We start from the raw sequence: 27,526 nt of genomic DNA on the forward strand, positions 1-27,526 counted from the left end.
ACTCCAGGGACAGACCTGAGCAAGCAGTATAATTCCTCATGCCTTCTTCAGAAGAACCGTGATTTGGCACACACTGAATAGGCATTTATTTCCTAGGGAGAAAGGAAAGAATATCCTGCGTGGCCACAACAGCTTTCTGTCATCACTCTTCCCTGGCCTGGGATGGCTCACCTATTCCAAGCAGCGTGCACAGCGTAGATCCATCCCCTAGCACTCCTTGTCCTCCTGCTCTGGAGGCATGTCCTGCATACTCCTGTGCACCTACTTCACTCACTAGGCAGTTCACCCACAGAAACACGTAAATTTTTGTCTCCTGGAGGAGTTGAACAGTTGGAATCAGAATTGTATTAAAGTATACGTTGCAGAATCTTTACAGAGAAATCTGACTAAATTTTTCCAAAAGAATACCAGACAGAGCATAGGTGGTGCCTCATACTACCAAAGAAACACAGAACTATTAGGCAGCTATGCAGGTACTCTCAGGATTAATGTATAGTACCCATAGTGGAATTTTTAGAAACGAAGTGCCAGGCCAAGAATGTGTTCAATACTCCCTTCAAAAATGTCTGTTTATTCTACATAATTTGTGTATTCTTCAGCTGTCACTAGTCAAGCCCCTTTTGGGATGCTACTGAGCCCTTGGGCTACAGCTTATGTCAACAAGGGTTCTACTGTTAATAGGATAATGCAGGCAGTTTACCCCTCAATTTCCACAATATCTTTAAGCAAATTATCCAAAACTAACAAAGAATGTCCTTCCATTTCTAAAAGAATCCCTTAAAAAATAGGATCATATTTATTTTATATTTACTGATATTTTTATGGGCCTTTTTTAGTCAGGAAACTACTGAACAGGTAACTGATTACACAGGTAACTATATGATACTGAAAGTGGTATCAAACTTCAAAAATATAATACAAAAGCAGAGAAAACACTTTTCTCCTATCACAGCCAGTTATATAAATCACAGGAATTTCTACTGTAATGGTACATATGGCACAGACAGAAATGCAGTTTTTGCACTGATAGGAACCTTTAAAAATTGCCAGAATCAGAAATCCACTTAGTTCAACTGGAGATGGGTAGGGAGGGGAAGTTAAACCAGCAGAAAGCTTGGCTCTGATAACCAAAGTAACCTGCTGTGATTAAAGGTTTCTGAGCGTGGACTGAAAAATACTTGAAATAAAATCCATCTCCAGCATACAGATTTGGTAACTCTGTATGGCTATACCTTGTATGAGTTAAGTGATCACTGTTCTGGATTAAATGAATCACCCCCATTACCGCTCTAATAAAAAGAGGAGAGTCAGCCAGAGTAGCAGTGTAGCACAGGACAGTCCATCCAGAGAGCTTTGCATTTTTCAAGAAAATACCCTATACAAACTTTAAACCAAGGGGTTTATACAACACACTGCAGCACCATAAAAACTAATGCAATTTGTGGAATACGTTTTGTCATATATCAGGACTAAGTCTCGGTACATAAGATCCTGTGTGAGAGATATAAATCACACACTGCTGTTTTTCACGTTACTTTGATAACTTTGATAATCCAATCCCAGGAAGTCAAATGAACTACTGAAAATACATCTTCTTTTACAGTTCTACTAAATAATTCCTCTGCTTTCTTCCTGACCTAAAGTCGATTGAGCTATTGTGCAGTAATCCACAGCTGATTAAACTCAGTTTGACATATTCTGATGCAACAGGCATATTTTTCTAGGGCACTTTCCATTATAAGGAAAGCTGATTAGACTTTTTTTTTTCTTCATTTTACTGTAACTAAGTCATCTCTCTCAGTGTTCCTAGTTCAGGGCCATAAAATGAAGGTTACTTTAACAGACCATTTTATTAACTCACCTCCCCTGAGGTTCTTTTTTTTTTAGATACTTTAAAAGACCCCTGACTTCCTAATTTTTGTGCTTTATTAAAAGAGCATAAAAAGAACAAATAGTGGACATGGCTAACCTATGCTGAGCACGCAGTCAGAATTACTTATCTCTGAAAGTGACTGAGGCTTAGTTTTGCACTCATCTTCCTGGTAGTCTCCGTAGGCCAGTCCCTCCCACAGGAGCTCTAAGGAGCTGAAACTTCTGATAAGAACTGACAGGATCACAGAGGTTCCAGTTACATCCATGTGGGAAGACAACTCTTTCTTTTAATGATGAACCATTTCTAATTTGAAGAGGTGGGATACATGAGCTTCTATACTGACCTAACATCACTGAAGGATTGGTTTTACTTCATTTTGTGGTAACACTCTCTGAATTAGTTATACAACTTTATGGATAGTATTTTTCTATGCCACGAGAAAGAGCCTATATCACACCGTACAATACAACATATTAATGAAAAAGGAAGTCTTAGGAGACAGGCAACACCCCTCAAGATCAGACCTTAAACTAAAAGCAAAACCCCAAAAGCTGTAGACATTTGCTAAAGGTGTAATGCTGACATAAGCAAAGGGTAAAAAAGCTCTTCCTGTAAAAAAAAAAAAAAAAAAAAGAAAAAAAAACCCCAAAACTTTTTAAGTAAGTGAATATTCTCTTTTTCCCCCTTCCATTTTTAAGAATAAGTTTCAACTGAGAGCTTTCATGTATCTAGTCTTTTTCTTCAGCTTTGATATCACACATGTCTAGTTTAATCTCAGCATCATTTTGACAAAAGGCAGAACACCACAACTTAAAAAGAGCTGTTTGTGATGGAAGCTTGAACACTACAATTACTGTACCATTCTCACCTCAGAGACTATTAATGTACATCTGCAAAACCAACAGAAAATCCAATTCCACAGTGTGCAGTAAAATGGCAATTTTGACTGCCTAAAACTGGATTTACTGATCTGTCTTCTGCTGAAGTGCTCATGCCTGCATGACGCCTGAAGCTCTCTAGAGTATTCCAGGCTGCTGTAGGACCATCTAAGAGGGAAACACAGAGTATTTCACACACTCAGTGTATTTTCAAGGATACCAACCACCAATATTTCCTGCCATCAGACTCTCTCCAGAGCATAGATGAGTATACATGAGTATACAGAGTATACTGGGGCATACAATAATAGAGCCCCTTATTCAGATTTCACATGTGAAGTCAAGAGAAGAGTGGATCAGTGAAAGTTTAGTCAGAGTTGTATAAAATACTGGTACATTTCAGGGTCAACTGAATATCAGGCAACCTGTAAAGTACTGCTGTAGCGCTATATAACAACTGATCTTTTCAGGCTTGTACGATAAAACTAAAGTACAAATTCTCTTATTTCATCTGACGTGTTTCTCTTCCTATGATCTATGCAATCATTCTCCTGGAATGCCATCAATGTCCACATGTGACAATGCTCTTTTTACCTAGCCATTGAGGTTTCCTGTAACTTCATTATTTTCTGCTGTTCTCTTCTGGAAGACATAACTGCTGAAACAAAGAGACAGACTAGATAAAAATTTCAAAAGTCAGTCACTGCTTACTTCAGATAGCCCTAGCAATGTGCAGATCTAGAAAAAAATATAATGGCAAAATAACCTTGACAGTATTTTTCTTGCCCTTACATAGTCTTTGGGCTACCCAGGAGAAGGGAATTCTGGACAAGGCTTTGCTTCTCAGGCATAAAATCTCCCTTTCTTTTACACGGCCTACCTTTTTTCTTGGCTATAGTATAGCTAAATCATTCCCCTCTGATATGAAAGCATGTTGCATAGCTTCTGCCTACTGCTGCCTTCTTTGTCTCTCTCAATCTCTCCAGTTTGCCAGAGATGCTGATAAAGAACAACCATGAATTCCTAACCCCTCTGCTCAATTTCTGGTGAAAAAGCTTTCCTCAAAGCATAATAAAAAGCAAGGCTATTTATGGAGTATGTTTTGTCTAACATCAGGGCTAGTCTCAGTACGTAAGATCCTGCGTGTGAGATATAAACCATACGCACAGTCACGCAACTTTTGTCACAGTATTCCTTAAGCTTTATGTATTTGTATGTGTGGGAAATGGTTAAAGAGAAGAAAGATTCCTTTGGAAATTGAGAGATATCTGATGAGAGAACACAAAACCAGACCCAGTGCTACACAGTTTCACTTGCATGTTTAAAACTGATTGTCAACGGCACAAAGAAGTTTCAAGGGCACAAATATCACTAAAAAGTCGTCTTAGACATTTCATATAAGAAGCAGGCTATGGGGAAATGTTTTAAACTTGTTCCTCATACAGTAATAATAATAGGCAGGGAGACATAGTTATTTGACATGGAGATGTAAGTACATTTTTCAGGTACTGACATTGCACTTGTTCATGGTCATAAAAAATGGAAATAATTGTTTATTTGCTGGCACAGAAGTTGTCAACTTGTTTTCCATTTTAGAAGACCTTGTTGTTCTCTTTCCACTTTGTGCACATGAGCAAGGATTGAGATTAGAGGCAACAGGTCAAGAGGAATAATCATTCCATAGCATGTAAAACTGATAGACCATATACTTAGCCATAGAAATACATTTAAGCTTCCTAAAACTTCAGCATAATTTGATTCGGTATATGGTATTTTTTTTCAGATTCATAAAACATTAAATTCTGTGTGCATTTCATTTTCTTGGGGGTTTTTTGAAATCTTTTTTACTTTATTTTTCCAATTATTTCTACTATATGCAAATCTGCTGATATTTGTACTGCTTGAAAAGACTGCCTCAAATAGAAGATGGCAGCTTTTGAAACATTAAACAATGATGAGACAGGCATTGGGCCAAAGGAGTGTGTCAGGAGCAAAGGAACAATGCAGCAGCCGACAGTAAGCTATCTTGAGAGAACTGAGAGCACTTAGCAATTCCATCAAGATTTTCCCTGCTGCCAGACGAAAACAACAATGATTCATGCTGCCATATTATTTAGCATTCATCATGACTCTAAATCATTTATCGGAGACTTTACACTGCAGTGCAGACAAACCCTGTTAATGTCAATGAAAGGTAAATTGTCCTTTGAGTTGGCATCAAAATCATCTGTGAGAAAGCTTTGGAGCATCTACTATTCCTCTCAGGTTACACTTGAAGGAAAAATAATATTTAAAAAAAAAAAAAAATCTATCATTTTATTTGCAAATTCCACTGCAAAACACCATATAGGTGTGGCAGAAGGCTACTGGGAATACAGCTCCATGCAAGTCCGCCAGTCAGACGTCTTTGTCAGACGAGAGAGCAAGATTTGCCCTGCCCTATATGAAGAAGGTTGCAGAACCTACTCAAAAAAGTAACAGACTTCTAGACATTTGTGAAGATCATGAAGAACACGAAGGGTTAATTTTTAGTATATAACCTGTATCTCCTTCCATATGGACTGGCAGCTCTATTTCTCTCTACCCAGACTCTCTAAACAGATTTCCAGTAAGTGGTGTCAACAAGGACTCTGGTTATGGAGGACCAAGAAAAACAAAACGCCCTTTCCAAATAAACTGGGTGAGGAAAAACAAGCAGAAATTTTCACTCTCTCACAGACTAACCTTTAAGGCTTCATTTTTCCCATGTTAATTCCATCACTGTAAATGGAAATTTTAGCTTTTATATCTAGTTTCATCACAGTTTCCATAAAGTTTTAAACAGAGCTTCCCCAAGGCTTCCCAGGCTGCTACTTGAAGCATACTAGTTAAAGTATGTTACTTTTCCAGTGCGAAAGGGAAGAACACCATTTGAGCAACAGCCACACAAATAACTAACAGTGAACAAGTGAAGTCAAGTAACTTAAAACTTGGTCATCCAATATACTTGGAGAACACTTTCAAATGTCAAGCATATCTACAGAAGAAGTATGCCAAAAGAAAAGTCAACGTGAATTGATTTTTTTATTCACAACAAGAATTCAAATATCCTTTGATAAAAGGATCTGTACTTGAACTTTACAGTAGGTTCCACGATGTCTTTAAAACATGTAGCAATGCCTGTACGTGTGCCTTTGTGTGTACCTACTGGGTGAACATAGAACAGTCTGCAATTTATTCATATATTTTTTGCTAACTAATTTTTATCATGTGGTGATACACTCGAACACCCTTAAATACTTCTTTAGGCAAAACTCTTATCACGTCTTGGACCCTTCAGCATATTAAGAATTTCCAGGTTTATCACAAAGAAGTTAACTGTTTGAAATTATTAGCTCTGGTAGGAAGTCCTACCACCAGTTTAAGTTAAGAAATCAGCATTGATTTTACGAAAGTTATTTTTTTATTCATTTTTCTTTTTAAGAAAAGTATGCTTAGGTTAGGCGGAAAAGGTAAGTTTTAATAAAGTTAATTTAAAAGATAATTTGTATTTCCTCCTTTATATAGGACACAATCTTCTAACTCCTTTGCCTAACACTACAGAGTATTTTCCCCACCCCCTGTCAAACTCTTGCAATTATAATTACCATTCTCTTGATAAGGAAAGAGAAAGAAATCCTTTAAAAAGTCATTCAGGCTCTTAAGAACTTACATTACCGGAATATCTCAAATACAAATTCTACTGGATGCAAGGAGATCTCTGGATACTTTGCGGGAAAATATGTCAAAAGGAAATAATCTGATCAAACCAGAGTCACCTTACTGACACCAACAGATACCGACACCTCTCTCACAAGTTGTATGTAACTGTCACTGCACCGGATCTACACATGTGGCTGCTACATAAATTTAGTGAGATGTGTTTGAGAATGTCATCAATGGAAACTGTTCAAGCATTCCTGAAGGCAAAATAATCCCACAAATGTGAGAGAGGGAAAAAATTGAAAATAAAAAAATTTTCAATCAAACAATTTCTCAGAGATTTCTAGTAATTAATAGTAAGGCTAAAATCACAGTGATGGTACTGAGAAGTGGACCAAGGCGGCATTTATACACTGGCACTCTCACAGTCAGGATGCCACCAGCCCACAGCACTTCCAATGCACATGGGGTGAATACCTCGTTGCTACCAGAAGAGCTTAAAACTAACCTGTTCTTACTGAATTTGACTGCAGTCTTTAACACTGTGGGCCGCATATGGTTTCTGAATCACACCTGACACAGGTGATATTTCCTATAAGCTGGCCCAAATCATTCTTCTAAAAGAATCCACAGTGCCAACACACAGCTATTTATCATCACCCAGAAACTTCAGCTGTATTGTCTGTATTGTGCTTTGATATGATCACTAACCTGAGAGCACGTTTGACTGTGCTCAAACCAAGGATTGTGTCATTAGGGGATGGCAGAACAGACGCAGGGATGAAGAACAAGAAAATAGTCACTGTGCATCGCACTACTTGACATATATAGGATACACAGCATATATGAAATAAATACATGAATTGGTACACTGGGATTCAAGCTAAAACAAAACCACAATGAAAAAATGCCAGTATAGCTTTCAGTTTCATTTGCTATATGAAAAAAAGAGAAGATATAAGAAAACTAAAACTACAGCTGAAATCATCCCTGGATTTTGTTTCCTAGCTCCAGTTTTTCAGCATTTCCTATATTACAGTTCAGACACTCCACTTTACTACCCTCCATTAGGATTAAATATGGCATGTAGATACCACTGAGATGACACTTAAATTAGTTCCACGCTGAAATCAGACACATTGTTATTCCAATCTTAAAGCTTAGTTTAATGGCAATGGGCTTGTCTTATTAGGGGGGAAAGGGGAAAAAAAAAAAAAAAGGCATCATTACCTGGTGATAAGGTTTGGAGGTGCATAAAATAACTTTTTCTCTATTCTGCTGCCTACATTAAACTGCCAGAAGGGAAAATGCTGGTTTTACAAGGAGGTGCTGTCCTCTTGGACTTGCTATATTGATTCTGACATAGAAAATATATTTGTTAGATGGCAACACTGCAAGTGCATTGGGATTGAATGAGTTAAATTACCTTGTGGATAGAATAAAAAAATAAGATGACCATATATTACCAACTGCTGGCTAGGGAAGATTCGCTTCATAGTATTATATGAACATTTGAATCAAAAACGCTGATGTCAGGAGTCTGCAATAAAAGCTCTGCTGTGCACCGATGACCCCTGATGTGGACAGGAACTATGCTATCAGCTTGCACACACATTGAAATTTTGCTTTCCCAACCATACAAACAGACTGTCTATAATATATTGCAGATGATTAAAATAACAGTTCTTTTGAAAGGCCACTTTCAGCAAACACCTGCTCAGCACACACTTCCACAGAGGCAAATGATCCAACAGATGCAGGAGTTCTCTGGGATGCACCAAAGAGCCACACTTCGGTGCAGTGGTCCTCCAGCCCCACCTCACTCGCGCAGCGCTGGAGCTTCCTAACCTTCTGGAAAACGAAGGCCAAGGACCTTCCACATCAGTTATAAAGAGTGGAAAACATGACATTTCCCATTATAAAACAAAGCAAACTGCATGCTGCTTATCAGACAGCTTTCCTACAAGTATAATTACAATGCTACAAAAATCAGTCTTGCCTCCAGCAAGGGATGCTATTCCCGTCCCCACGTGTGACTGAACGCAAGTTAACATTTGAGTCTGATGCAGTATGGAGTTCAGACATGGGAAAGTTACAAACACTGCTCTAAAAGAATACAACGCAATAATTTTTAAATGAAAGCAAAACAAAATGGAAAAACATGTCTGAAAAGGAGGCGTCAGAAAGAAAAAGCAGAAAAATGGGAGAATGATAAAAATGTGCCACAAAGGAAGGAACAGAATACTCTGGTGGGAGAAGGAAAGGAAGGAGGGAGGGAGGGATGAGTCGGGCAGGAGTTTACTTAATGTGGCAAGGAGGAGCTGAATGGTGAAATGGGAAAAATGAAGGAGTGCAGTTTGTGAGAAAGAGTAGCAAATACTGGGGTGGAGGAGACAGGGAGAAAATAAGAGGATCAGGGACACTGGAATTTGAAAACATGGACAATGGAGACCCTGACTGAAGGACACAAGCTCATATAAAGAAACGTGAGGTGTGTGGAATAGGTGTGAGGAAGTGAACATCCAAAAAAAGCAGACTGCCAGGATGGAATGAGGAAAAGGGAAGTGGACTGAGGGCATAAAGAACAAAGATACAGACCACCCCTGGGTGAAAAAATAAGGAACGAGCACAGGAGGTGAAAAGGGTGTGAAAAGTGATAAATCAAAGCAAAAGAGTGGCAAGAATAGTTGGAACAGCCAGCCATCTTCATTGGCAGTGTCCCTCTTGTCTTCTCTGTTGTTCACTTCGTTTTGATATCCTAAGTCCACAACCTCTTCCTTTTAAAGCAGGAATCAAATACAATGCCACAAGGACTGACAAGTAAGAGGAGAGAACAGTCTGCAGCTACCTTAGGACACGACCTTCAGGACCTAATGTCCTTATAAAAATCTCACAGTCCATTTACTTTAGTGGTTCTTTTTTTTTTTTTTCCACAAGAGTTTTGAGGTGCACGGCCAGTCATTGACGGGACACGAAGCCAAGTGTCCACATACTCCACTCTCTCACACCTCAGAATAAGAACAACATTCCTCATTCTGTAAATTGCGCTGACTGCTGAAAGCCAAGGCCAGCGGACTATGTTTTGCTTCTGGTTATTTTCTTCTTACATATTTTCAAATGCATCCACAGTGGCTGGCACACAAGCCAAGACACATCTCCTAGAATCAGCACAGAGCATGTAGCAGTAAACACATGCTCAAAGAATTGCCTTCATTTATTCAAGTTTCAGTGCTAAATGTTACCGTGCAAGTATAATGCATAGTTTGTAACAACAGCTAATGTTGTTCGCAAATCTACAAAACAGACAGATTTCCTGGTCTATAGACAAAACAGATGCTTTTTAGCATCTGATTCCTAACTAGCATTACACAGCCCTCTTTCATGTAAATCCCTGCCAACACTACAGAAAGTTTGCTTCAGTAAAGGCTCTGCAATAATAAGGATTTCAACATCAAGACCTTTAATTAACGAGGGGAATGAATGTAGGCTGGTAAAGCAAAGCCTTCGCAAGGCATCAACCATGGCCCAAAAGTGAATGCAGTTTTCAATATAGTTTGTCTTTCTCCTTGTTTTCAAATGTTTTTATTTGCCTCTGAATTTTGCTGGCACTGAGGTTAAGAGAAGCCAAACAGAAGGAGGGCAAGTCTGAAAGTTTTTCCTAGGAGATTTTTACTAATAGGTTTTTAAAATCAACATTCATATTTGTCTGGTCTTCAAGTAAGCCATCTTCAAATTATGCTGTAATATGAAATCTAGCATGCATTTGGACAGTACTTTTGAGGTTTATTCATCATTGCTTTTGTAAAGGAAAAAAAATTATCAGACAATCTTCTATTCCCACGTATCTCTTAAAAATAACCAAAGAAGAAATATACCTTTCTAATGACAAGCTCTGGATGCTTTTTGGAAAGCTTCTTTTTATTCAGTGTTTTGAGGACAATGTTGCAAATCTCTCAAAGCTGATAGAGTTGCATCTGGCCCACTTTCTACCTCTCTGTGCTAATTATCTTCGACAATGCAAGTCATAAAATTAGCATCCTGTGATATCCAGCATTATTACTGCAATTCAATAGCTGTATTCAAGGAAATCTCAGGACAAAATGAGAATCGTTAAACTGAACATGTTAGAATATTTCATTCATAAGTAATGATTCAAAGAAAAAGGAAGAAACCTTATGAAATTTGAGCCTCCTTTGCAACATTTATTAACTTTAATATGAAAAAAATGTTATAGAGGATGATAGTTATTGCTATAATATAAAATTTTGTAAGGCAGATTCTGGACACATTAAAGCATACTGCCTCCCCATGAAGCTGAACACATCACAGCTCAGAATGAGGTTTTTAGAGAGATTTCAAATAATCTTAAAATATCTTCACAAGAGGTGCTTCTTAATGCAGCGGGGCATGATGCCAGCAAAAAGACTCAAAAGCCAAGACAGGACTCCAGTGGCATAGAAGATCACCACCCTGTTCCTAGAGGGCAGGATGCAACAAGCCAGAGTGAAGGAAACACTATTCCAGTAGTCCCCAGCTCAGGCAACGCCTTTTCTAAATACATTTCTGAGGTCTAATTAACTATCAGCAGATGTGGGCATGGTCACTTAAAGTTTTTTTAAAGCCTCTTCTCTGCAAATCCCTCTCGTCAATTGCATTGAGTCAGCTGGAAAACTCTGCTACTTCTGAAGGCAAAAATGAATAAATTATTTTATTGCCAAGTTATAAGCTAATGAGTATATTATCTCTAAAAAACAAACAGCGTTCCTGAGGAAAACGGGAAAGATTTTGATCTGACAGACAGGACTTAAAACTACAGTAAAACAGCTGAAATCAGTGCAGTCACTCTATTTACACCAATGTGACTGATACCCAAATGAGATCCAAATGAACAACACTGATATTTGGTTCGGGTTTTTCAATAAATCTTATGTTCTCATTATACAACACACAGGCAGTCACTGAAATTTATTTTTTTTGAACCTTCAATGAAATTTTAATACTAATGTACCTAACAGCATACATGAAACATTCCAGTGTTATACTTACCAGAATTCAACCAGAAAAGATGGTATGGTAAACGCACACATTAAGCCATGCAAATGGCTTTATTAAAATAAAGGATCAAAATTTTGGGACCTGTTAAATCTATTTTCTGCTTTTAAATGCTACACACTGGCATTTTCACAGTTTCCTAACTTGAAATACTTATTTTTAAAAAGGGAAACCACAAAGACATTAATTGTATTCTCCTGAAATATAATTGGGAACTTGACTGCACCGAGGTTTAGAGAAAGTCATACATAATTTGCTTGACATACCCTGGAGTGCATGAAATAAAATACTATAGCTTATATTGTTCAAGATAAACGCACAGACACTGGCCATACACTTGAATATATGGTTTCTAAATTAGCCTTCTTTGGATTTTTAAAAAGCAACTCGTTCTTCCACTGCTCTTTTCTGAAACAGAGATCTATTGAAATTAAGGATGAATTCAGGTATTCATTACTAGATTCAGAATTTGTCCCACAGCAAGGATTTATACCAGTTTACCTGTATATTGCTTCTTCTCAGAAGCAGGAAATTTTGGTGCTCTTCTCTAGTGCCAATCATCATATCTGCTTTTATTTTAAACGACTATACTATGAGAATCCAATCATATAGTGCAAGAGACTCAAAATAAAAAATGTGTTCATTCGCACTCTGCCTGATCTCTGTTCTCACTTTTTCTTTCTAGCCACTTCCCATAGTGCGATGTTTCCTGCCTGTGAAATCCATGGCTGTGGCATTACAGAAAAAATATCTTACATCGAGTTAAGAAGTTGCCATCCCCGGCAAAAGCCTGAGAGTAAACATACCACTTCTAATTAGGATTCTGACAGGTCTCTGTGAGAAGCAGAGTCTGGAGCCAGATGCAAGCACAAAGCAAGCTTTTGCCCCCTCAGGTAACATTACAGGGAAACCCAGAGTAACCCACTTATCTTACAAGCAGCAACACTAGCAAGCTAAAGAGTTACTAACAAAAACACAGAGTGACGCTAAACATAAAGGATTAGTTTCGGCAATGCTAGAAGGGAGGAAAAAAATTGAATATAGAATATTGTAAAAGCAAAAGTAAATTGTAAAATAAATATTTCAGGATTTAAACTAATAACAGAAAAGCCCATAAATCATCTTTACAATCGCCCCCTTTCCTACCACACATCCATCCTCTCCAAATGGATGCCTATTACCAGGTCTTCAGCATACATTATGGGATAAAGAGAACTGTAGGAATCTAATTTACTACCGCCGGGATGAGATGCCAGAGAAAGGGCTAGGGGAGTAGCAGAAAATCCTGGAGAGAGCTGAATTTTTCTAGGAGACTAAGTATCACTCTGTACAGTGTGATTTTGTATAGAATGCCATGAAACACCAAGCAAGGACAGTCAAACCAAAGGTTACCCCCCTCTCAATTTCTGTCCTCCGGTTTGGAGCGAGGAACCTAAGGATTTAAGGCACTGGAGGGTAAGAAAGGCAAGCCTGAATGAAAGGCACAGCCAACTATAAAAACATGATGGTGTACAGTACCAATACTGATACTAACACAAAATGTGGCTGAACAGGTCTTCCTGAAAGATTACGTGGTTCTTGTGATTGCTTATCTATTTCAGGTAAGAAATAATGAAAAAGAGTAATTTTGATAAGCCCATAGAGCACAGTGCAAAGTGTATTGGTTAGTGAGCTCGTCACAGTGATGACAGGCTCTCAGAAACATTGATGTTTCTGACATTGCTCTGCAATGCACCCACTGGAATAACTGCCTGTGAATTATAGAAAATCAGACTCAAAATCTAGAAACCTCTTTTTTCAGGCAGTTTATTTTTCTTCTATAGCTGCCTTCTGGTCAATTCCTCAGTGTCCAGAGGCCTCGGGCCCTGCAGCACCAACAGCCATTCAGATTTACTGAGCTCCTGGCATCACGTTAACTGTACCTGTCTGAAAGATGCAGGAATGAATTTCTACAAACACAAGTCCAAGCCCAAGCACACCAATCAAATTTGTATTTCAATTTTTTTTTTTCCTAGCAAACTGCCATGGATTGCATGAGGGAGCGGGCAAAAATTAAGGACGGCAGGAGTGCATCAGTAAAACCATGTTAAATGAGTGAACTACATGCTGAAGCAAATAAAAAGTCTTCCTCAGTTCACAAGATCTTTCTGAATCACATATATATGTGTGTGTACATCTGCAGATGCATGTTGATTTTGCTTTTGTTTTGTTTGTTGTTTGTGGTGTTTCTTTTTACTTTGCTCATAGTTTACTGTTTCATGTGATTTTTCATTTACAATCACATTGCTACATCATAAATTGTGCCATAAACTAAGAATAACAACTCCTAAATCCTGCATGGAATTTGCCCACACTGTTCCATGAGTAGGTGTTTCAAGAAAAGTTTGGCCAGCCTTTGGCAACTCTAAACATAGTTTTATTCACTGGTACTGGAATTAGATTTGTCATAAGCCTACATCATGTTGTTGGGGTTTGTGTGTACTTTAAAGAGTCAGGATTTTACTTTTTACTTCATTAATAGCCAGTAGAGGATGAGGTCATGAAGTGCATAGTCTGGAGTGGGGAACTTATTTACTTGTTTACCATGAAGTTTCTTTTCTATACAAATCTGAGATACATTTATAATCAGCAGTGAGTCACAGGATCTAACTACAGGGATCACATAACAGCTCTAATGATGGCAAGAATAAGAGAAGCCCTTTGTTCAACATTTTCCTCTAAGAGGATAAATTCAGATTTGCCCTGTATTTTAGGAGTTCAGAATTAAACAACCAGCAGAGCAAAATTTTTCTTTTAAGTTCAGCATCTTTTGCTTATTAAAATTTCATCGCTAAAGTTGCCAGAAAATAAGACTTGTAAATAATGCCCAGCATGGCTTCAGTGACATACACCTAGGGCAAGCACTGAGCCATTAGACATGGGCAGTCCAGTCCGTCAGATCATGGAGAGGAAAATCTGAGTACGTGCAGTAGAAAAGCAGCAAGGTAAACGCTGCCAATGAGGAGAGAAGAAGAGAGAACTGGAAATCTAAAGGAGATGTCTAAGAAATACAGAAAGACGTTTTATACAAAAGAGAAAGTGAGTACGTACATGCAACCGCAACCATACAACTGAAACAGGAAGAGCACAGAAAGCATACAATCTTGAAAGCACTCTAAAGTTCTATGAGTGAAACTTCTTAGGTCTCTAATCTATTGTTACACTCAAAATTCTGCTTACCAGACACCTTAAACATATAGAAACAGCATACTATCTTTGCACATTATCTTTTTAACAAACCGCATTTTGGTGTATTTGAAGACAGCCCAGCAAGACTGTGGGATGAAGAACAGAGAAAATACACTAACAACATTTGAAACACCACCAGGACAAACAGGAGCCAGAATTCAAGGATACTCCTGTATCATCCAATCTTTAGGGGGCGGGAGGGAGTGGGGGGGTGGGGAGGTGGGGGGAAGAAGCCAAACCTCTTACCATTATTACTGTTATCATCAACTAAAATAATCTCTTTGAGCAGGTGAGCAGGAGTCCGGTCAATGGCTGAATGAATGGAGCGCAGAATCACTGAGAGAGCTTCATTAACAAATATGAATACAATGCTGACCTCAGGAAGCCGGTCAGGAAATGTAAGGTTTCTGCACCTGAAGAAAAAAGTAAAAAAAAAAAAAAAAAAAAAAGATGTAAACAGTTGCAAGTCACACGAACTGTTTCAGAGAAATCTATCCCCAGCCAGACAAGAATGACAAGAGAGCTTTTGTAGGCATGGATCAGAAGGTCCCCATACCTGTTCAGAGCACATATAGGCAAGAACCAGATGAGTTACTATCTAAAAAACAGGAATCCCTGAAAACAATATCCTGAATCTGCCTGCGCAACCAAGGCCTAGAGTGAGCTCGCTTTTCCACCCAAGGCCCAAATCACTGAAAATTAGTTTGCAAACCAAATGTAAACTCTTGTTTAAATGCAGCTTCCAACAGCAGTTGTTCACAATGTCTTTCTGGACAGTGCAGACAGGAATACACAGAGTTAACCCCTTACTTTAGAAAGCATTTTCTTAATAGCTACATTAATGATTTTTGCTACAGAATCTACCACCTATCTCATTCCAAATCAAGGGCTTCTTTCTCAACTCGGCAACAACACAGTAAAAGATCCAGCTGCAAAGAACATCCTGCTACAAAAGCTAAGAGACAGCGTAGTCAGAAAAACAAGTAAAAGGATGGAAAACTTATCTGAAAGCTCAGTCGAGGTTTAATCAGAATGAGGAATACTTTTGTAACCTGATGGATTTTCCTGTGATTTTTAAAAATTTTTAGACACATTACAATTTGCTTATGCAAACAGCAGTATAGAAGTGCCGCTCACAACTTCAAAGTTCCTTAATGTTTTACTGTTTTTTCTCTCCTTCATTTAAGAAAGGATTCACATTTTGTAATTTTATAAAGAATAGAAAGCCCTTTTACCAATTTCTATCTTTAAAACTGCCAGCGAAATATTTGCTTTTTTAAATAAAGCCACAAGTTAATAAAGCAAAAGTAATTCTTTTTCTCCAAAACTTTTAGTATTTTAATGCAATGTTTCTGAACAACAGTTAACTCCACCTTTTTCTCAGATCTGAAACTATTTACTAGCATGAAATTAGGCCACAGGCTTACCCAGGCACCTCTTCTAGATAGGCTCTGTAGATGGCAATGATTGATGCTAATTCTCTTCTCTGCCTCCTGACAACTTGATGTAACAACACTGAAGTGGCTATCTCCTCTCAAGATGTCTAGAGTCACTATATCCAGGAACTCCCTTAAAGCTGTGGAAAGCATGATGATACTAAGATACTAGATACAAGATACTAACAGCTGATGTTAAAGAAATATACATACAGAAACATACAAAAAGCATGGATGGATTCAGAATTTTTAAATCATGCTTGGACGTGACTCCTTAATGAAATTTGTTCTTCAGTTCAAAGAGAAATCATAGCATCTTTTTTGTTTGGTTTTTTTTTTATATTCTAATCTGTATAGTCAATAAATTCCAAGAAGTATTGCAAAAGCATTCCTCTTCACATGCTGGATATTGCACAAAAATTAAACTGAATAAAGACAATGAATTTGTATATATGTTTTTAAAGCTTCTGAAAAGAGTCAGTATGCAGCACACATGACATCTAAAAATACTGAGATACACGTAATATTCAGCTGGTCAACCAATTTTCTCAATTCAGTCATTAGTTTGAAATTGATGGAAATATATGAAAGACGTTATTTAATATATTAGGTACTTTTCTCTCTGTTACCATGTGACAGAATTATACAGACATGTAAAACAGGTAACAGACTTGAAAAGCAGTTTTAGTCTTAAAAGGTGTATACTGTATTTTTTAATAAGCTGGTTCCTTCATCTTTCAGAAACAAGAAACCTGCTCACAGAGATCCATAGCTTTTTGTTCCCTGGCACCAATACAAGAAAGAAACGATTAACATAGTGTTTGGATTTACCGATTCCCACTCCTAGCTTCATATTTTGGCAGCATAACAAATCAACACTTACTTTCCAAAACCAGTTTATATTTCTACTAGTGTGTCAGTTCCTTATTTTCAGTGGTAAGAGAGTTTTCAGCTTCAAGCATCAGACTGAAAAGCTTTCTTTGAAGCTTTCAGGAGAGCTGAAAGCATGTCACCACTTCTTTTTTTTTTTTTTTTTGAGTACCACTGGACAGCAGATCAAACATAACAGCTTGTGGAAGTGTCATTGTGTCATTTATAGTCAATTGCTGTCCCTCCCTCCCCCTTGTTTTTTTCTTTAAAGTGAATGCCAATTCATTAAAGATGACTTGTAACAAAATTTCACTACTCTGAAAATCAGATTCTCATCAACGCTTACATTTGGACATCTTCTATACCTGGCCTTTAAATCAGGTACAGTCATGATTCTTACTGGTTTGGGGGAGTTTTGCTGGCAATTAAGATTTTCTAAGAAGGACTCATCAATAGATTCACACAGGAAATCTAAATAAAAATCTAAATATTGCATCTTTCAGCAAAGTGATATGTAACATGTAAAGTACATAGCTGCTCAGAAGCATAGATACAAGACAGGAGAGGAGCTTTCTCCACAAAGTACTGTGGGCCCTCTGAATTGACCAGAGCCATACGTACCTTCCTAGAGGTAAGAACCTGAGTGTTTTTTATTCAAAATAAAACACTACAAGAAGTAGAGGGAGTTGCCTTTTCATCCCAAAGACAACTAGTGCAAGGCAGCACTGTTTTTCTCTTTTAACCAGTAGTTCAGGAGTTAAAACTTTCAACCATGACAGAAAGAGCATGAGTTCAATCTTCTCTGATCTCCCCAGAGAACTATCTAACTACTTGCCAACTTGGTGTGATTATTTTCAGTCCCCCTCTTCAGAGGCATTCCATTTCCTGTGGAGCAATTATACGTACACTAAGTTGGAGTGATACCAAGTCTCTCTAGCCTCCTGTTTAGGACAAATTCCTTGGAAGAAGGACCTGCATTGCAGTACCCGTTCCAATGGATGTTCCTGCATTTTAAACACTGGACTTCACTCTTTATGGCTATGTCCAATCTTCTACATTATAATGCCACAGTAACCCGTGATCACTTTTTTCTTTCTTTTGCAAGCTAATATTTATTGTTTCAAGAAGCGTTGCTTTGGCTGAAGGAATAAAGGCACCTTCACAGAGCCTGCAAATCAAGTGTCAAGGCACTTTATTGGGAAGCAATACAGTATTACAGAGTGGTTGAGGTTGGAATGACCATCTGGAGGTCATCCTCTCCAGCCCCCTGCTCAAGCACGGTCACCTAGAGCCAGCTGCCCAGGACCTTATCCAGACAGCTTTTGGGTATCTCCAACGATGGAGACTCTACAACCTTCCCAGGCAATCTGTGCTAGTGCTCAGTCACTGTCACAGTAAAAAATTGTTTCAGTTTGTGCCCATTGCTTCTGGTCCTGTCACTGGGCACCAACGAAAAGAGCCTGGTTCCATCATCTTTGCAACCACCCTCCAGATATTTATATACATCGATGACATCCCCACCCCGATATCTTCCTCTTCTCTAGGCTAAACAGTCCCAACTTTATATACACACCTAAGGTTTCAAATCTTGTTACGGAGAAAAGAAAGTTCTCCATACCTGCCTCCTGTACCCTAGAGTGAGTACTTTAGCCTCTGAAATCATTCACTAAAGAAAGGTCATCTTCTGAGGTGAACTTAAAGCACTGCTTAAAAACACTGCCTAGATGACTGAGTAGGTGAAGCAGGCATAAATGGACTTGGGCTCAGCACTGTCAACTCTGAGGCAAATCTTTGGCAAATGTGAATTTCTAGGCGCCATGAGGGTAAAGTGGCATCTGAAAATAGGATTTTCAAGGTGTATATTTCAAGCTCTGTGAGGCCCCTGTACTTATGATCACACTACAATTTTTTAATACTAACCCTCACAGTTTTCCAAAAGTTACTAAGACCGTTACAGAACCAGCTCCTTGAAGAACAGACCTATTCATGGCACACGGTGTGTGTGCATGTGCACGCCAGTCTGCACTGACAACAAAAACTCCATATGCAATCTGGATACTATTACTTTGTAGATGTCATCTCTTATACGCAGGTTAGATGTACAAATTTGCATGGACATAACGAGAAATTACTAAAAAAATTCTAGTCTCCTGTACACCTTTATAAAGCTAGCACATTTCTGTTTGATGTAATAACTGAAATTTCATCCAAATTTTGAAAATTGGGCTTCAAACAGACTATGAACTTGTTAACAGGCTTAAATATACTGAAATAATTTTCAGTATTAGCCTCTAAAGAACCTACAAAGCCTGTTATTTTAGTGATTCACTTGTAGCCACTATGCATAGAGATATAAAACGGTCCAGCAAACAACACTACAGCCAATCTATCTTTTAGCTGTCTAGCTTAGGCATAGTAGTATTTGTTATCCTCAGCCATACCAATGTACACAGATGATAAAAACAAAACTCTAGGAAAAAACGGTACGATATGTCACCGATCAGATAAAGAGCAACACAGGGATTTTGGAAAATATTTTAAATGGCAATGAAAATACACTGAAAATAGTTCAAAGAAGTTGCTTCCTTAGAAACTGGGCTTTTTCTCCCATGTCAATTAAGCTAAGGTTGAGATATATGTAAAATACACTTTTGTAAGAAATTAGTGACAAACCATATTACAAAAATGTTCCAGATGACAAAACCAGCCCCCAAAATACTGCTGCCCTACCACAAATGCATGAATAAACTGAAACGTTCAAACAAAATTTCTGCTTCTCATGTCTTCCATCCATCTAAAGGAAATTGTTTGTATTGGTTTTCCTACCTGCAGTCACTTAAATCTTTTCAAATGACATCACACTGGACAAGATTTTCCATTGTCTGGCACCTTATGCAGGACAAGAGCAAGTTGTTTAATGCTGTGAAAGTCATTTGGCATTGTCATTTTTGCTCTACCATACATTAAAAGATAACTACATTTGATATAAGCAAACAGAATTAGGCTCCCATTGTGTCTAATTTCTTTAGTCTTTTCAAATGGATTCTTTTTTGATGAGGGTACATTCCTAAATTGAGTTCATGTTTCCTTTTTTCCATTCCGACTCATTTATCATCTTTACTTTCAGCTTGAATTCACTAATTTTTCAATGTGTGTAGAGTTTTTAAAAAAAATGCATTTTCCTGCCTACATTGTTTTTCATATCAGATGATGACAATAAAACCTACCTGATTTTTTTTTTATTTGAACAGATCAGAATTAAATCCATACACCTCAGATCATGCACAGAAAGCAGAACACTTGTGCAGTTCCACAAGTATGTCTGTCTTCCTCTTTATGCCAAGTTTTATGAGTAAAATTCCATAATTTTAGGAATGAACAAGAAATAGCTACAGAGAAAGGGTGCATGTATATGTGTATGAAACATATGCCGAAGGGGGGAAAAGGGAGGAAACTGTATGGCTCAAAATCTTAGATCCATTAAGCCCTGAGAATTGAACGGTTGCATGGCAACTGGCAACGTACAAGTTTCAATGACAGCTCTGCTTCGGACTCATCTGGGGGCCTCGGACAAGACCCCTAACCCGCCCCTCCGCAAAGTGAGGCTCTCCCAAATAAGACAAATCCACAAAGTATAAAGCATATTTCCGTATTATGACTAAATGATTTTTAAATATAAATTCTAAATATTATTTAGAATTACAATAACGAGTATCATCCAAACGTAGCTAAAAAATTACCTCTAGCAACCTACTCCACTAAATTACATTGGGCTAATAATACCAAAGTAACAGTTGTCATGGTTACCAGAAATTTAGAGAAACTCCTGGTGTTCTATTTCAAGCATAACCCTGGTAAATGGAGGACAGCATACATCATGAATCTTCTTTCAAGTATTTGTCCACAAGAAAATTATATTCCTCTCGCATATATGCATTGTGAAAAGACAATTTAGCCAATCACATTACAATTAGTTTAGCATAACTATGCAGTAAGAACAGAGCAAGAATGATTTCCTTTATTAATAACTTATCTCTGAGACCTTCTACAAATATGTATACAAGTTATGAAAAAGAATTCTCTTCCGCAATTTTTGAGAGCCTTTCACCAAGAATTACATGGGTATCGCAACCAACAATGGCAACAGAACACTTTTTTTTGTTTTAATCACTAAATTATGTAATCTATTCCACATTTTGTTAAAAAACCAGGATGCAATAAAGCATATTACTAAAACATTTGGGGTTAAGGTATTGTTTTAAGAACATATGTGGGAGGGAGCTTTAGTTCCAATAGAATAAGAATTTCTCAGAAGCACAAACAGAAATAGAATTGTGCTTTCTTCAAGATCTGGTGACATTTTGTCATCAGCCAAAATGGCAAATGGAAATTCAAGATGTACGGGAGGAAAAAAATTCCATTCTGGCACACATAAAATAAATAGCACTAAACCTCTTGCAAAGGAACTGAGTCTTGTAAGAACTCCAGTTCAACTATTTATGTTTATAATTTCATTTTGTGATCATTTTTCATTCTTCCTTTCGCTATTATCAGTATTTTCAGTGTTAACCAAATTATGCTAACAAGGCTAGCATTAAACAACATATAAAAAAGGCTTTTTTCTTGATCTCTGGGGATTACAATCTATTATTACAGAAATACAGCCAGTGAGACAGTAATTCTGCTGCAAATCTAGAAATCTTTGTTTGCGGTCATCATCTTCTATTACAAGAGAGCAAAGCCAGGCATACAATCGTGTGAGGCATTTTAATATAGAGTTACCATATAACTATAAGCAAACATGCCTAACTCTTTTTTTTTTTTCCTCGTGGCACCAATCCCTAAAAACAAACCAAAAATTTGGCGTAAGGAAAGATTAGATAACAAGCTGGGAACTCAATATATATGCAGATAAGTTGCAAAGTTGTAACACAAGAGTGATTAGTTCTTGGTCTTCTACACATCTCACAGCATAGATTTAATTGTAACAGATTGATTCCCCACTCCTTTTAATAAAAGCTGTAGGTCCATTTTTTTCTTGATACTTAAACCCAAGATCTTTCTCCAAATAAAGCAATAAGAACAGTAAGCTGGGAGTTAATGATCTCAATAAAACTCATTTTTGGATGAACATGAGAAGAATTCTCTCTAGGTATTTGGCCAAAAATTGTTAGCCTCCCACAGTACTATGCCATGGATTATTCTAAGTATGTTTTAGTGTAAATGTATGCCAAATGAAAGAACAACCACATGTTATGAGACATTAATAAGAGACACAGAGAGCACACGCAGATTACCGCATTGCATCTTCTTTCAGTTAAAGGAGACAATAAGGAAAATCAAAACCAACAAGCGTACATCATTATTAACTTAGGTTATTATAGCAGCTTGGACTGCAGCTGATTTGAGAACACTGCTAGTGGTATTAAACACTTCTAGAGCAGCCATTTGAGGAGGTAAGTTCAGACAGGGCAAACTGAAGCACAGATCAGAATCACAGAGGGTGGCCACTCAGGCAGTACACACCACTGCTATGAGTCCATTTGAAGGCAGGCAAAAGTGAGATAAGAAAAAGAAGAATCAAAGGTAGGGAGACGAGTAAAAGACAGCAGGAAACATGACAGAATTAAACATTAGGTATTTAACACGAATGCAGAATAATTTGGTTATTTTAGGACTTCTGTCCAAAACAATACAATAGATAAAACATCAGGCTTTTGTGCTCTTTTAAAGGATTCCTCTGAAACATCAGATACAACATGCAATATTTATGCTATCTTCCATGAGTAGAAACAAAAGAACTCAGTCAGGAATGAACATGGAACCATATCCGTAACTAACATAAGCCCAGCAAAACAGCTGCCTATGGAATGCAAGTCTGTAGGGGCTGGCTTTTGGGGAGAAGCAACGCTAACATGCAAATGCCCAGCCCCAACCTCACAATTTGAGATCACGTGTTTTTCTTACATCAGTTCCAACACAGGAAAACCTACACGTTTATAGAAGTCTGGCATACTGCACACTACATCCAGGACTGCATATACCACCGTAACACTGAGGGACATTTTGGACAGATGTACACACATGAACAGCTTTTGTCTTAAAACAGATCACTCTCCTCAACCAGCGAATGCTTAATTTTTCTCCCTTATAGTTATATTTGGATTCAGTGGATATCCTGCCTGTTCTGTTTCTGCCCACTTTATCACAAACCTAATACTGCTGCTCTTCAAGACTTGTACCAGTGTCCCTTGCCAAATTAAGCCTCAAAGTAATACAATTTGGGACTGGTGAACTGCTTGAAACAAGAAATACTTACAAAATGGCCAAAGACTTTTTCTGCACAGGAAACAGGACATCTCTGCACTTGCCTAGATGCCAAACAGCACTGACTCAGCTAGGAAAAGGGCAAACCTGCTACAAGCCAAATGTTACACCATACTATTTAGTAATATCCACAGAAGAAAATACATCTGAGCTTTAAATGCCGCTTCTCCCACTCCACCCTTCCTGCCTTTGCTTCTTCATACAAATACTGGTTTTACCAATGCAAAAGAAGTTTGGCTGACTGCAGTTACACTGACTGAAAAAGCTGCTTTATGCCTACTGGTCATGCCCTTCACATCATACAGGCTACACAGGAGTAAAACTCTGCAGAATAGTGCCTCTGCTGGGATCCTGCTGCACACCTCTTTTTCCACTACCTCTCACTCTCTCATCACATAAGCAAAGAAGAATGTTATCTCTCTTTCCCACATGTGATTTAGCACACTGGATCAAGCAACAAAAAATTTGCAAGCCAACAAAGTAGCATCCTAAGTGCTTCCATGCAAAAGGAGATTTGGTACACAGCTTCGGGAACCCTAAACAACCTAAGTTTTAATAATGTCTTTCTGTGTGAGCTTGTTGAACGTTTCACTCACAACAAGCTTTGTGGGTACTGCCTGCCCTAGTTAAAGTAATGAGCACAACAGAATTATAACTGACACAGAAGTACTATCCTGTTCCTGCACGCAGTAAGGGCAACGTTGCCTTCCGCAATACTTCCAGGCTCATTAGAGCCAGTAGCTATTTGTTAGTCTGTGATGCAGATATGTTACGGGCTAAAAGATGCACATAAAGGTGGTAAAGAGCACAGCACCCAATCTCAGCAGCAGAAAATAAACGGAGGCCTTGGGAAAGACAGTATAGGCAATGCTCCACAACGCTGCTTATACTATCTACTAAGTACTGCAAAAACAGAGGCTACTTTGGGATGTGACAATTACTTCAAGAGGCTGTCTTATCCAGGGGAGTTATTTATTATAATCTGTATTATAACAGATTACTTTGGACTGTGCTGGGGACTCCACTGTGCTAGCACAAATATGCACAGTGAAAAGTAATCAAATTCTGGATGTTTTATCACCGGACTTGAGGCTCGTGGCTGTACAGAGGGTTACAAACCACTCTGCAGTACCTAAAACATGAGAAGGTCCCATTGCAAGGTGTGACAATTGCCACAGCCTGACCCAGCTGCAATCCGCTGGATGTTTCCATCTGACTGACGGCCACTTTGTTCCAGAGAAGTCAGAGTTCGAGGGCTTGGGCAGAGGGCACCACCCTAACTACTAAATGTGGTCTCCCACCCCTGCACACCACCCACATTGAAGGATTCTGCAAGGCCAAATATTTGCCCTCCTCCACACGTGCTGTGGCTCAGCAATCTCTCATCGTCCTCTGGTTTTCTCATAGCATTAAAGGTTGACAATATCAACCCTAGAAAATCCTCTGCTATAATACAGGGTTATTATATATGTGGAGTGGCCTTTCTCACTGCAGAACCTCGCAAAGAAATGCTGAGCTCCTCTGCTAAGTTATTTTGACGTGAATTCTCAGAGCACTGTGGGCAGAAAGAAGCTCAAGGCTGAGTCATATCAGTATGATATAAAAGGGGCTACTAACATCACATGCTCCTAGCAGATCACTTAATTCTCCTGGTCTCAGCTGTAGCCAACCATATGTGAATTACATTAGACTTCAGCTATACGTGTATTTCTGTTGTCTTTCCAACTTACTATACTTCATATAATAGGTTATGAATACAGATGATAGACCACAACTGAGCCCAGACATACCTGTATGAACTCCATTCCTTTTGCTACCTGCCCACAAACTTCTGCCGGGATTCCAACATCACGCTGACACTTGCAGAACTACTGCTGAACGCAGGTTAATGAGCTTGGCTAGACCTCGGCTAACACCGTTCAGAGCTATTGTGGTACCTCTGTCATATCTGTGCTTTCGTGCATTTCTAGTCATAACAGGAATACTACAACTGACTAAGGTCCAGCAAAGTTGATTAGCTCGGTCTCCATGCCACTTGCTGTGTGCTGTCTTGAGACCAAGCTGTCCTTGGCTTTCATGCTATGCTGCTTTAGCCTAGTATCTGCCCATGGATAATTTTAATACATCTATATAGACTCTGGAAGTGACTAATGCAATTGGCTTTAAAAATAGGTGCTACAAATCCTAAAAATTGATTATTATAGTGGAAAACATACTCTTGCAGGGTAGGGGTTTTTTTCCACAATAGCCGTTTGTGTACTCTCACACAAATAAAAATTTGTGTATCAGGACTGGGAATTCTTTTTTCAGCAACGTGATTTTCAGAATGCCCTGTACCTCTGTGCTCCACATGGGTGCTGTATATACAGCAAACAGTGAAGATACTATCTGACAACACACTTCATTTCCCTCAGTATCAGAATTTACTACATTGCAGCGTCAGATTACCTACTTGCTCCTGAACCATGATAAAGAGGGCAAAGGGGGGAGGGGTGTGTGTGTCTCTTTCTGAACTACCACTACTAAGCCAGTATTTTGTATGCATGCATCCATAAACATAGCGTAATGTCTAACATGTTTCTGGCAGATAGTTAACCAAGGATCAAAAATTTCACAAAATTAGGATCATGATTCATTTCTAACTGGAGTTTCTTTTTAAATCCCAACCCTAATTTATTTCTTTCAACTACAGTAACATTTATTTTCTCTGTCTTTTTAATTTTTAAACCCCATAGCTATAAAAAATTTAGATTGAAATCATTCAGGAGACTCATTTCAAAAGAGATATAAGAACAGACACATTTCTGTCATTGATGTCTTGTTAGTTACAGAAGATTTATTTTTTCTCTGAATTAGTTTACAATTTAAAAAAAAAAAAAAAAAAGATTGTCCCTACAGACAGTGCTGAACTGATTTAACCAAAATACACATATAATTGTATGGACCTTGATTTCCTTAAAGTCATCATTTCACCAAATCCACAACATAAATATTTCTAAACTCTAATATATAATAATATGTAGCATAAATATATTTAAAATTGCTAAACTGTTGCTTGGAATTATGTTCATATAGTTTCATTAATATCAGACAACTTAATACAGGGTAAAATGTACTGCTTACTGCTTTAGTTATTAAAACATTTGGTTAAAGTAAGTGAATAAGATCACATCTGGATTCCTTTTGGAATTGGCAAGGAACTAAGAAGCCTTTCACATCTTGGTTACTGGTTCAATTCAGTAAGTACCCATGATGTTTAAAGATTTATTTTTTTTAGAGAGCTGCAAAAAAAACAGTTTTCCATTCACCCATTTCCCCATCCCCAGAGCTGCTGTTTGTTCAAAGGATCAGATGTATCACCAAGGCTGAAAAATGTGGAGCATTAACTGTCTCTGCAAATGGTCCTACCAGAACAGGCCTCAAACGCACTAAAAGGAAGGTTGTTCACTCCCTTGGACCCATCCATCTCACCAAGCCACTATGGAATAACAGCGGATGTATTTACCCTGCCTGACATACACACTTCCCAGCAGAGAACAGCCCAGTAAAGGAGGCTCCACGGGCCTTCAGCTGGTACACACCGCCTGACTAAATTGCTTATTTCACCACTAGAGCTCAACAGTTTCACCTGCTTACTAACCTTTACCAGACAGTTCTGGGCTTTCAAAAAGAGCAGTCCTTATTTAATTCCTGTCTTAGTCAGATCTTCTGATAAAACCGAAATTTAACATAAAAAGGTTATTCTTTTAGCTATGTGATGTAAATTGTAGGTGAGATTAAGGTTCCAAAGGATCTTGGGGAACTTTTTAAATGGATACTTAGCGGGATTTTAATAGCACTTAATTTGGGCACTCTGGCATTTCAGGAGACATTTGAAACTTCCACCCTTCACATATTTCATACAAATTACTCATTCTGGCCATGATATGTAAACTACCTTCTACGTGATCACACAATACACAAGACTTCCAGGTGAAAAAGAGCTAACAGACTCTACAACTCAAGACCTGCAACGCTAGGTTGAACTACAGCACTTACCCGTTAGGCCTGAGGTCAGGCAGGCGCCGGTCCAGTGGCAAGCGGTCGCTCAGGTAAGCGTTGTAGCCGTAATACTGGAACTGTTTGAGTGCGATACGTCTGTTTTCAGGACTGAGATCCTGGCCCCAGTGAGCAAAGAGAAA

General features: G+C 38.3%; 1 protein-coding gene across 1 annotated transcript in view; it reads right to left on the reverse strand.

The window, feature by feature from the left end:
- Positions 1–27,526, reverse strand: part of GALNT18 (polypeptide N-acetylgalactosaminyltransferase 18) — a 240,562-nt gene that overhangs the window by 95,558 nt on the left and 117,478 nt on the right. Inside the window, exons 5-6 of the mRNA XM_009892647.1 lie at positions 27,384–27,526; positions 14,959–15,125 (exon numbers count right to left, since the gene is read on the reverse strand). The exon at positions 27,384–27,526 is cut by the window's right edge and continues 1 nt beyond it. Of these exons, the coding sequence (XP_009890949.1) occupies positions 14,959–15,125; positions 27,384–27,526 (310 nt within the window). The remainder of the gene's footprint in view (positions 1–14,958; positions 15,126–27,383) is intronic.

The sequence above is a fragment of the Charadrius vociferus genome, unplaced genomic scaffold (genome assembly GCF_000708025.1).
Source record: "Charadrius vociferus isolate BGI_N301 unplaced genomic scaffold, ASM70802v2 scaffold19, whole genome shotgun sequence".
NCBI classification, from domain to species: Eukaryota; Metazoa; Chordata; class Aves; order Charadriiformes; family Charadriidae; genus Charadrius; species Charadrius vociferus.